General features: G+C 41.9%; 1 protein-coding gene across 1 annotated transcript; it reads left to right on the forward strand.

The window, feature by feature from the left end:
- The first annotated feature begins 355 nt into the window (after positions 1 to 355).
- LOC143380003 (uncharacterized protein C2orf78-like) lies at positions 356 to 7,287 on the forward strand. The gene is made up of 5 exons (XM_076832756.2): positions 356 to 452; positions 3,808 to 4,569; positions 5,142 to 5,198; positions 5,373 to 6,712; positions 6,895 to 7,287. Exons 1-5 carry the CDS (start codon positions 356 to 358, stop codon positions 7,285 to 7,287), a joined length of 2,649 nt encoding a protein of 882 aa, XP_076688871.2.
- The last annotated feature ends 5,271 nt before the right edge of the window (positions 7,288 to 12,558 follow it).

The raw sequence follows: 12,558 nt of genomic DNA on the forward strand, positions 1-12,558 counted from the left end.
GTCATGGGGTGAGCCCATTATGTCCCTCTTGCAGGGCTGCACCTACCAGAACTGAGTCATTTAGCTTCTATTATAACTTTCCTGTCACTTTCTCCACCCAATCAACTCTCTTGTCATTTTCCCCACCCAATCCCACCTTCTCCTTGGGAGTCTGACCACCCTATTGGCTACTTCATACCTTTAAATGGACAGTTCTGTGACATCATTCTCCCACCAAACCTACTGCCACCTGCTAGAATCTTAGGCTTGCTATGCAGTTGTAAACAAATTTGGATCATCGCAAGTGACCAGTGACCAGTAACCAGTCATTAGAGTGGCCAGTAAACAGTGACCAGTGAACTCCATACTGGGAAACATGTATTCTCTACCCTCAGCCACCCACACATCCTCTGGGGTGGTCTCCTCATCCTTTGTATCTGCAATTGATGTGACCTCTTCTCTGACCATGTCAGGTAAGGAAAGAAACATTTAAAAGTTTTTCATTAGACTTTTACCTTCCTCAATTTACTAATGGAGTCAAAAGAGCTTAGAATAATAGGGGAAAGGATGGAACTAGAAATCTGGACACCTAATTTCATTTGGAATTTGAAAATGTACTGTGTATAGAACTGGACTATCTTACTCTCTCACAAAATCTGTTTCTTGATTTGCTACATGAGGATAACAGATTGCCATGTTCTGGCCCCTTACTTTTCTTGCATCTTGAGGGGCATGTTTATAGAGAATGAAATCAGATTTTATGGTTGTGTTGTTTCAACTGAAAGAGACAAATCCTAGGCAGGGTGGAAACCAAGGGATTTCCTCTCTAACAGTTTCCCTTCACCAAGATTTCCACTTCAGTATTTCAAATTTAGTACTCTTCATCAAAGGGACATTCACATATTTGTTAGTTTTCTGTTTAAACTAGGTGAAAAGAGAAATAGGGAGAGAAGAGCAGGAGGACAGGGCTGTAAGGAGGCAGATGTTCTTGGGAAAGCAAGTTTGTGACTGTTTAAGCACAAGGCAACAGGAATTCAGTGGAGGAAAAAAATATAAAAATAAGGGAGAAGAAAATGTTAGAATAGTAGAGATGAAGAGAATGATGTTCTCAAGAAAAAAGAGGTTGGTTGGGATGGATGTGGAAGAAAAGCAAAGATTTGATTTAAACCAACAGACAACATAGAGTGAATCTTCCCAGAGGCTGATTTAGAGAATGTATAGATTAACGGACCAGCAAGGAAACTAAGGCTTGAATTGGGGTATCACTAGGGTAAGCAGGTTATCACAAAAGTCACACTTGGCTGTTACAGTTTTTCCTATGACCTCTTTGAAAACCGACAATGTTGACAGTTTAAACATGAACATATTAGAAGTATGTTTTAGAAATGACTCTTCCTCCAAACATGCCAAGGAAAGTGGTTCTAGACAGAGCTGGAGAAATGGCATTTTCCATGTCCTATTTTGTTCTGATTTTTAAACTACAGGGATTTCTAAAAAATGTCTTGTCCAAACCTGCATCAGAAGGACACATTCCTTTGTGTGATATAAGCTGTCAAGGTGAAGCTGTTTTCCATCTTTACAACAGTTTTTTTTCTAAAACAGACAATATACAAATAGTCATTGATGATTTCGAAATCTAAGAAGCAAAAGAAAGAACTATATGAGAATAAAAATTCAAGCTCACATCTCTAATTCCAAGTTTATTTAAATAATTATCTGAAGACTTTTTGTTTTGTCTACATTTCAAATAATTGTTTGGGGCTGGGGTGTAGGGTAGCTCAAACATTTTAGTTTTAATTTTGTTTTAACATAAAGGGAGAAGGAAATGTCAGAATAAAAGACAAAAATTGTTTTAAATTTGTTATTTTATTATACTGTGATGGTTTTCTCAGACTTTAGGGACAAGATTTTCTGCTAAATGTGATAATAAACTAGGCTTCTATGATTTTGTTAAAGCATTTTCCACTTTTTTTTTTATAACCAAAAGGATTATCAAAAAATGTGTTTGTATTAATTGAAATATCTACCTAGTGGGATTAATGTCTTTTATTCGGTGTGGGTAATCCTTAGAGGAAGAGAAACAAGAACAGTAATGAAATTACTTTACACTTATTGTTTTTTTCTCTAGTATTTAGAAAATTTCTTTCGGAAATTCCTTCTGTCCTCCTTCCTTTCTTCTTTCCCTCACTCCCTCCATTTCTCTCTCCTTCCCTCCCCAACTTGCTCCTTATTCCTTCCTTCCTCTCATTCATTCTTTCTTCCTTTCTTCTCTTCTTTCCAGTTCTGAGGATTGAACACAGGGTCTCATGCATGCTAGGCAAGCATGATACACAAGCTATATCTCCAGGATATTTTACTTGTTTTCTCAGATAAGATCTTGCTGAATGGCCCAGAGTGGCTTTGAATTCCTGCAATCCCACTGCCTCAGGTTCCCGAGTGTTGGGACCAGAGACCCACCATACCATGCCGAGATTCATAGTGGGTTTTGGCTTCGGTTTTCGCTTTTCCATATGGCTACCCATCTGTTCACTTTACTTAAATTTGTGTTCACTTTACTTCAAATTTGTGTTCACTTTACTTAAAATTACACACATTTTTAGTATAGTTTCTCTGTCTATATGTACTGCTTGAGAATGCATTCAAACTCTCCTTCAATCATGAGCTTTGTTTTGATTAACAGTATTCACTAAAATCAAAGAGAAACATTCACTTTCATAATATTGTATGCATGATAACAGAACTCATTTCTTAGCAAATTTGATATACACTCACTTTTGCTACATATCCATATGTTCATTACTATCTAGTCATTCCTTTTAGTTCTGAGCTGTTTTTCACTTTTGCTTCTATCTTTCCAGAACATACTGTAACTCCCTCCAAATGAAACTTTTTGAAATATCTATTTATTAGTTGTAGTTCAACACAATACCTTTATTTTACTTATTTTTACATGGTGCTGAGGATTGAACCCAGGGCCTCGCATGTGCTAAGCAAGCACGCAAATGCTGAGCCATAACCTCAGCCCCCACATGAATCTTATGTAAAATGACTTTTATTCATGGATGAATTATCACTGTTGGTATTGTGATAACCACACTAAAGATGAGTAACCTGAAGCTCAGAAAGTTTCCATTTCTTTCAAGAAGCATTTCTTGAGAAACTGAATTTCAGGTAGTCATTTTCATGTAGGATCAGCAGTTAGGCTGAAAGAGGGCAAAGAATGACGCTTAAATTATCATTTGGATGGTAAAACTGAACTCCAGGAAATATCATGTGACCTGGACAAACAAAAGGAGATACTAAACATCACTGTGGTGATATCAGTAGATTTTCTATGAACAGGGAAAAACAAATTTCTGTTTCTCCAGATTTCTGGTCTTTGGAACAAGAGTCCTGGCCAGGAAGTAAGTTTCCATAATCTGTTGCTGATTGTGAACAAGTCGATCTCACTTCACTGACCCTTGGTGTACTCATTTGCTAACTGGTAATGTTGGAGTTTTCTCTGAGTTCGAAAATGCTTCAGTTCTAGGGCAAATTCAGGAGTCAATACTAGTGCAGGCTCAAAGGAACCATAGGAGAGGAAAAGGATGCTTTTGGGGAACAACGTGTGAAGCAGACCACTTGGGAATTCTGTGCCCAATTTGACAGAAAAGGCAGGTTATCAGAAGAGTAGTTGTAGCCATCCTAAATGGAGGGATTTGGGGTCTCTCAATGATTATTAGAATGAGGGCCCTCCTGATTACTACAACATTAAGACGACATTATTCCTCGAATATTGTAAGAATATGCCTGTCTCATCAATATTTTCACCACTTCTTCTTCCTACAGAAAATTTCCAAAATTCTTCTTTACATGGAAATGATGATTCTCTGCAGCTCTCTCTTCCTGTGGTGACCAATGCAGCGTCCGTGACAGGAGGGGTCTGCAACTTCTCCAGAGCCTCTGCTCCAGCTGAACCTTCAGCATGGTTACTGCCCTCAACCTGTGGCACCTCCTTTCAGCCACTCATGGGCAGTGCCTACCTTTATCAACATGCTAGCACAGCCATGGTGTCTAAGGTTACTGGCCAGAACCTGATTCCCATGGCACCTGCCCCCTATCCAAGTATTTCTGAGTGGTATATCCCAGGAAGTGCTGAAAAGAGCTCATCTTCACTTGGGGACTTTAATCTGACTGTCACTGACCAGAACACAGCAGATTCTTCCCTATCAATGACATCCCAGTATGACAAAACTTCCGAAGCCAATGTGGTGATCCCTGGATATCCACTACTATCTGGTAGGCTCGTCCAGGTGACACTGTCTCAGATTCCAAATCAAGGACATTGCCTCTCACTACCCCACCAAGAAGGAAGCCAGGTCTATTACTATGATCAAAACTCTTTGGGGACTCTGCTCTCTGGAGAACATTGGCCCTGCCTGCAATCCTATGGCTCTGTGCCATATGCAGGAAGTAGTGCCACTGCCCCTCAAACAGAAATGGTGACAGTGCTGAAGGAAGTTCAGCCCACAAATGTCCTACCCTCAGTCCCTACACCTGTGACCTACTACTCTGTGTCCACTCAAAGTATAGAAGGAACAAATTTTCAAGGTGAGTACAAACACCAAAAAGGGGAAGGAATAAGATTACCACTCGAAATGAGGGTCCAGTTTTCAGCTGGTAACTGTGGGTCCACACATCCCTAGAATTCAAGTGCTGAGATTTTAATCACAATCTTGTTCAGCAGTCCCCATTTTCAGACTCTGTCAGAGAAGCATGCAGGACAGCATAATGGCCATCCTTGCATTTAAGAGACCTCTAGGAGCACACGGAAGGAAGCGGCTGTTCACTATTTTTGCACTCAGTCCAGCTACACAACCACACTATAAATATATTTCCCTAATTTTACTTTGGTTTAGAAAAATCAATCAACACATATCAGGATGTGACAGTTTAATTGATCCTTAATTGACTGCAGGTTTAACCTCTATATGTAGAGATGCTGTCCAAAGCAGGAGTCCAAAACCCCTGACCTTTCACATTGATTTCATGAGCAACAGCTGCACCCTCTCCTAGTTCATGGTGTTAAGTGTTCTTACATTCTGGGGAGAGTGGAGAGAATTGAGAGGCCCCTATATGAGGACGAGAGACTTCATGAAACAGATTTTCTGTGTTTCCCACAGAGGAGACAAGTGCTCTACCAGAAACCCATGCTGCCATGGTGATGAACCAGCCCAAAAGTAAGACTTCAAGGGATCACCTGTAACTAATATGCAACTCTTAACAGATACCTGTCAGTGGTCCTTAAAAAGAGCTAATAGAAATGCTTTCTCCACCATAGGTGGTTTCCCTGAATAGTGTATTTCTGGGAAGGGGGAGCATCCTACTTACCATCTTCCTTGGTTCCTTTGTAGGGATGGAAACTTCCCTAGGGATGGAGGCTTCCTTGGGAGTGCCACCTCCAAGTCAGACATTTCGTCTGCCACAGCCTCCAGAATTCCCACACATCTGCAATAAGAGAAAAAGCCAAATAATTGAGAAAAACTCACAAACTGAACTTGGGGACATTACCACAATAACTCCAGTCCAGAGTTCTACAGATTTATTGGCATTGCCTCCAAATCAAAGCCAGGAACAGACAGAGATTAAGAATTTGTGTGAGATTAACACCATGCTCTCAGAGCCACTGGATGCCTACCAGATTGCCATGGAGAGCCAGGATCCTCCACTACTCCCTTTAGACATCCCTGAAATCCACCAGCTTCTGGCCTCCATTGGTCCTCTGGACCAAGAGGAGAAGCCACATTCTGAAAATACCCATCTAGAAAGGAGTAGCCTGAGTCTTGAGGACCAAGGCACACTTGGAAATGGGACTGAATTTAGCAGTGGTTTTGCAGACCTCACTGCACTGGTGGGGGATATTCACCTTCCTGAGCTTTTCAGTTCCTTAAAAGACTTTGAACAACCTGAAAGTCCCACAATAACAAAATCCAATGATACCAGAACCATCATGGAAAAGCAGGGGCAGGAAATCACAAGTGCCTTAAAGGGTCCTAGTGAGCCAATGAGGAAGAACAAACATAAAGCCTCGGAGTGTCCTGATGGAACTCCTCAGGCCAAAATGCAGCCAAGGGATCTGGAATGCACATTAAGAGGAGAAATTTCTCACAGGGATGCAGACAGTAGCAGGGCTCCTATGCACACTGCCAAGCACTCTATCAGCAAAGCTCAGAAAGCTGCATCCAGCAGGAACAGCAAGGCTAAGGGCCATGGGCAGGAAAAGACCAAGAGGACCAGAGAAAACAACTCCAGGAAAGCCCAGGAGAGGAAGCAGCCAGGCAATAAAGTCAAGGCAGAAGAGAAGCCAACTCTGCCCAAACCGAAGGGGAAGAGGAACCAACCTGACCTTTGCCAAGAGGCCTTTAAGAAGCCTCGGAGCTGTCTCGGTATGCACATGCTGGAGTCGGTGCAGGTTTTGCATGCATTGGGGAAGAAGAATGATAAGAAAACTGGGCTGTCTTCCTCCCGGGCCCCGGGAAACTCAGGCCGTAACCAAGACCCCTGTCCATGCCCAGCTAGGAAACCATGGCTGGCAGTTAAGGGTCCTGAGAAATCACAAGTCAAAGCCCAGAATCCAGATATTAGTGCTGAAGGAAAGGGTCCCTCTCCATCCATTTATGAGCCTCCACCACCTGGGAAGGTTAAATTGGTACCTTTGCCTTTTCTGACCCTGGAGAAACCTCCACCTCGACCAGTAATCAATCGGAGGCCACAATCTCTGGCCTCACGCAGACCCACTGGGGTTACCCTGCCCAGCCTGGCACTGCTAGCTCAGCTCAACCCATGGCAGTCAACCAATCCCAACCAGCTACTGCCAACCCATCTTGGATGCGTCCTGCCAAGCCAGCTCACCCCGTTTTGACTCATGCCATTCAGTCAGGTGTGAGTGCTTCTACCCAGCCTAGTGTCCCTCGGTCTGCTGCTTCTGGGCCTGCACCCTACAAAACATCATCTTGCACTTCTCTCCATTGGCAACCAGTTCCCAATGTTGGGACCAAGCCCCAGTCACAACCGCCCAAGCCTCAAAACCAATATCTACTCCAAGACTTTGCCTTACAACCAATTCCATGGAGGAAACCCAATGTTTCTGGGCAAGTAGTATCAACTCCCATCACCAAACAGCAGAGGCCAGAGCGGGAAGCCATGAAGAAGAAGGCTCAACAAGAGCGTGAGAATGCTGCCAAGTACACTGCTTTGGGGAGAGTGCAGTGTTTCATTGAGAGGGAAAGAGAGATGGAGATTTCTCGCTACTATGGCTACATAATGTAAGAGCTGCTGAGATCAGTGGTGCCACTTAGGGACCAAATAGTTTTCCACATGTATATAGATAGAGAGATACACATTTATTTATTCTCAGATGCTTCCACAGTTTAATAAAATTATATAAAGAAATGGGATATAATTCACTAATACATAATAAAGAGGCCTTCTGGTACCACTGAAATTGTTAGAAAATAAAGAGGCCTTTGGGTACTACATGGGTACCAAATGGTGTTCTCATATACACATAGATAGATAGATGAAAATGTATTCATTAGGCACAGTTGAAAAGGTAATATAGTTTAATAAAGAAATCCTATAGTATTGATTAGAGGGTAAGTAATAAAGAGGCTTTATGTTGCCATTTGAATACCAAATAGTTTTCCACATATATATATATATACAGAGAGGTACATAGATACAAAGGTATTCACTTATAGATTTTTAAGACAATATAGTTGAATAAAGAAATGTAGTAGAATTGTTTGAGAGATAAGTAATCAAGATGCTTTCTGGTACTGCTTGGGCATCACATAGTTTTCCACATGTGTAGATACAAATTTTATAAATATGTAGATATAAAGATACAAATGTATTAATTCTAATATATTTTTAAAATTTAGTCAAATTGATTGAAGAAATTCAATAGAATTGGTTAATAGATAATAAAGAAGCCTTGTGTTACCACTTGGCTATCAAACATTTGTCCTCATAGATGTATGAATATGTACTCCTTCCAATATACTTTTAAAACTTAATAAAATTGAATAACGAAATGTAATGGAATTGATGAATAGATAATAAACAGGAGTTTTGAGTTTGAATGGCTGTTAAGTGTGGTTTAGTTTGGTAGCGGTGGGGATCACAGCCTGCATGAGAAGAAAGGAACTCAATGTTGGCCAGGATAAGAGAAGTAAAGGCTAGGAATGGGGGAAAGAGGAAGGCATATGATCTAGCACTAGGAAGGCAAAAAGAAGAGAGATGTATGGGCTTACTGGAAGAATCAGGAATTGGCAAAATGGCTGACCAATAACACAATGTTGGAAACTAGGGTTAAAATGATAAAATGTCTATCAAGTTGAAAATGATAGGAGACGGGTTCAGGTTGACCAGAACAAATGCAGAAATCAAACAAAAAACTCTCATGGAGAATGGCCTATTTTTTGGCCTACCTGAAAGATATTTTACAAAAGAAGATTCAGGGCACAGCTCCACCACGTTTGGGTCACTTAAGATCCTAGCTGGGAAAGGTGAATACAAAACACAGGGAATCTACCAGGGGTGTCAGAGGGTTCACAGTTACCCTGAGGGAAGCTGATCACCTGGGACTTGGCCAAGTGAACTGCAGCAGCATGAGGCCCACCCAGAACATGGCCTGGAATAAATCACCATTGACTCAACACCCATGCACCAGGACAGCAGAGATGCACTACTTGAATTAACCTTCACACACAAGGCCAGTATCACTCTGACACTTTACTAATGGTCGAGAAGCAAGGCCTCAATCTGAGGCTTGTGTCCTCAAGTCCTCAGTGTTGGCAAGGGCCCCCTGCAGGCAGCCAACCTGGCTTTCAGAGCACAGTATAGAGATGTTGGGGTAGGGGGTGAAGGAGAGAGATCACACAGGAAAGGGCGATAAATACTGAACTGAGAAGCCTGTCAGGTCCTCTTCCATTGATTCTGGCAAGCGCTGTCTTCAGGGACCATTGCCATGAACCCAACTCACAAGAAAAAAAATCACTCCTTGGCTTCCATCTCCACCCAACACAAGCAGAGTGCGCATGCACAAGGATCAACCTGCCAACAGCTGCAGGACCCAGCAGCCCCAACAGCTTTTACCCATTCCCTCCAAATTGCCAGTCACCATCTTCACCACTCTTCCCACAGGAGACATTGCCTTTTCCCACATTTTGGAAACTTCCAGAGATATTTAACCCCAAAACGTATGTATCACAATTTGTTGAATTATCTGTCCTACAGATTTGAAATGTAACCTTTATGACATATTAAATTCCTATGTGTGTTTGCATCCTTCTTTGTAGAATTTGCCTGGCTTTCTTGCTTTTCCTGTTTACCAGGTCTCTGGGATATTTTTTATCATGCATTTCATTTTTTTTAAAAAAATCATTATTCTTTCTTTTTAGACATTATCTATTATGTTCATTCATGTGTTCCCTTTTAGATTGGTCTTCTTTTGATTTCTACCATCTCATCTAATTTCCATTTATGTTGTTCTTTTTTATTATGAATCATAAAACTCAACATTTCAACCATTTTTATGTGGATAACTACAGCATTAAGTAGATGCACAATGTTATTCAAGCATTACCCACTATCCAAATCCAAAACTTTTCACCATCCCAAACAGAAAGCTATATCCATGATATAATTTTACATTCACCTCTCAGGTTCTGTCCTATTTTGCATTGCTTGGCCTTCTGGTTTTTAGCTAGTTGAAAGAGTGGGCTACTATCTGATGTGCTTGGGGGGTTCTCTTCTGACTTGTTTTCATCGTCTTGAGACGATGCGATTCTCCTGTTTCTTAGAATACCTTTATTTGGGATTTGGTTTCCTTCTTTTCTTTCTATGCACTTTTTATGCAAAATGCATTTTCTTTGTGAAAGTATGGTTGAGGACAGAGTTTCTTATGTGATGGAACAGAAACTTCCACCTCTCCTTCCTCCACCTCTTCTTCTCCCCTCCAGTTCTGTCCCTCCCCATTCTCCCTCTGCTCTCCTTCTCCTCCTCCTCCTTCTTGAAGTAGTAAAAACATATCTGCTTATTCTCTAAAATTTTCTGGCTGTTTCCACCTGGAGGTTTATCCTTTGTGTCTATTGTGCCTCCCAGCGATTTCTCCTCTGGGTGAGGCCATGTCCTGAAAAGGAGCATTGGCTGTTCATTTTTCAAGAGAGTAGAGGGGCTGGACACTGTCAGCCCTTCTGATTTGAATGTGCGACATTTGTACTTATAGCTGCCCCTCAGTATCCACAGAGAACTGCACCCGGGACACCTCACAGACACCAAATTCCACAGAGTTGAAGAGAGACTGCACACATTCAAATGATCTAAATCATCTTTAATTACTTATCATAACTGCAATGTAAATGCTATGTAAATGCTGTTGTACCATACTGATTATACATCCTATAGTACATATTGTAGGAGACCTACTGCACTCACTTTGGGGTTGGCCAGAACCCCTCTCATTTTCAGCTGCTCTTCTCCTGCTGGCCCACAGTGCTTTGCAGAAATGCCTGCTGGAGCTTTTAAAGCCTCCTGTCTCCCATTTCCTCTGCTGCAAGTGCTGCTGCCAGGCAGGTCTGGTGCCTCCTGCTGGTGGTTGGCCGTATCCTCTTGTTCTGAGGTTCCTAGGGAACACTGTGTTCTCTACTTTTGTGGTGAATGCTACTCCAGGGTTTGGCTTTCTTTCGTCTATTTCCATGGCCTCTAGGCCAAATGTGTCTTTTTCTTCTCTTTGTTTTGGGAGACTCCAAACTGCACTACTGCCTGCTACTTTCTGAAATCTTGATGGATAACATAATTATTTTAAATTGAGAACGTTGCAGGTTTCTGTTCCCTGAAGCAGAGCTTCGTTTCCCCCAAACTAGTTAAGACTCTGAGACAGACAGTGAGTCTCCTGTAACAACCATGGCACCTGGTGTCTTTGCTTGCTATGTTGGTGTTTGAGTGAGAAGCAATCTCATGTTTCATGGGGGAAGGACATCTGGCCACAGGAAGGGGGAGTAGTCTGCGGGACAGGTGGAGAATGGGGACATGGCCTCTAGTCCAAATGTGTCTTTTTCTTTTCTTTGTATCTTCTTTCTGAACACATTTGAGAAGGAATATCCTATTTGCTCTTCTTCCCCTGTGGGTGGGGGTGGGGTGTCGGGTCTATACACAGTTTCCTTGTCTTCCTTAGCATCATCTTTCCAGTTGTCCAAGCCAAAAACCTTTGACATCCTTTGACTCCCTTTTCTCTCTCCCAACCACACAATTGGAATTTTCCTAAATTTTATCTGCCCTCTCTTCACATGACATCTAGAATACTATCCACTTCTAACTCCATTCCCCATCTGCTGTAACATAATCCCTAACCATTTACTGCCTTTCTCTATCAATGATCGGGGACACACACATTTTCCATAAAAAGACAGATAGATGGTAAATACATAACTGTCTGTGAGCCAGATTGTCTCTGTCTCCATAGCTCCACTCTGCACTTGTAGCATGAATGTGGCCATGCAAAATAGAGAGAACACATGAACTTTAGCTTTGTTTGAATAAAACTTTATTCACAAAAACAGGCTGTACTGCTTCAAAGACTCTGGCTCTGCCTGATCCACTGCTATGCTCCCTTTCAATCACTCCACCCCAGAACCCCTGAGCCCACTGGCTGTTCCAAGCCTAAAAAATGCTCCTTACCTCCTTCAAGCCTCTTCTCAAATTGTACCTTTCAACGAGGCATTGTCTGACTACACTCTTTGAAACTGCAATCACCTCTCAGGGTTTCTCCCTTCCTTCCATCTGATTCCCTTCACCAGGCACCACATCTCCTGCAGTGTTGTGAACCTTTCAATACACTGTGTAATTTAATTCTTTGTTGTCTTTATGGTTTAGACTTCCCATCACTCCCTTGCCCGTCAATTCCTAAAATGTAAGACCCTTGAGGGCACAAAATTTTCTCATATGTTGTTCATTTCCATGTGTCCCATATCTTCAACAGTGTCTCAAAAATAAGAGTAGATCAGTACATGTTTGTTGAATGGCATATACCCAAAGGGCTTAAAATCAGCATACTATACTAATGCTGACACATTCATGTTTACAGCAGTTCAATTCATAATAGCTAAACGATGGGACCAACAGAGCCCTTTAACAGATGAATGGATAAAGAAAATGTGGTATCTATATGCAATGGAATATTACTCAGTGATAAAGAAGAATGAAATCGTGGCATTTGCCAGTCGATGGATGGAACTGGAGACTGTCATGCTAAGAGAAATAAGCCAGTCCCCCCAAAACCAAAGACCGAATGTTCTTTCTGGTATGCAGATGCTAACAAAGAATGTTGGGGGAGGGGGAGGGAAGAGTAGAAGTTCACTGGATTAGAGAAAGAGGAATGAAGGGATGGAAGAAGGTGGGAATAGGAAAGGCAGTAGAATGAATGGGACATAAGTTTTCTATGTTCATGTGTGAATATGTGACCAATGTAACTGCACCCGACAAACAACCACAAGAATGGGAAGTTAGGGATACATGGGTTGGGCAGCTGAGCACTGG

Source organism: Callospermophilus lateralis, chromosome 14 (assembly GCF_048772815.1).
Source record: "Callospermophilus lateralis isolate mCalLat2 chromosome 14, mCalLat2.hap1, whole genome shotgun sequence".
Taxonomy (NCBI): Eukaryota; Metazoa; Chordata; class Mammalia; order Rodentia; family Sciuridae; genus Callospermophilus; species Callospermophilus lateralis.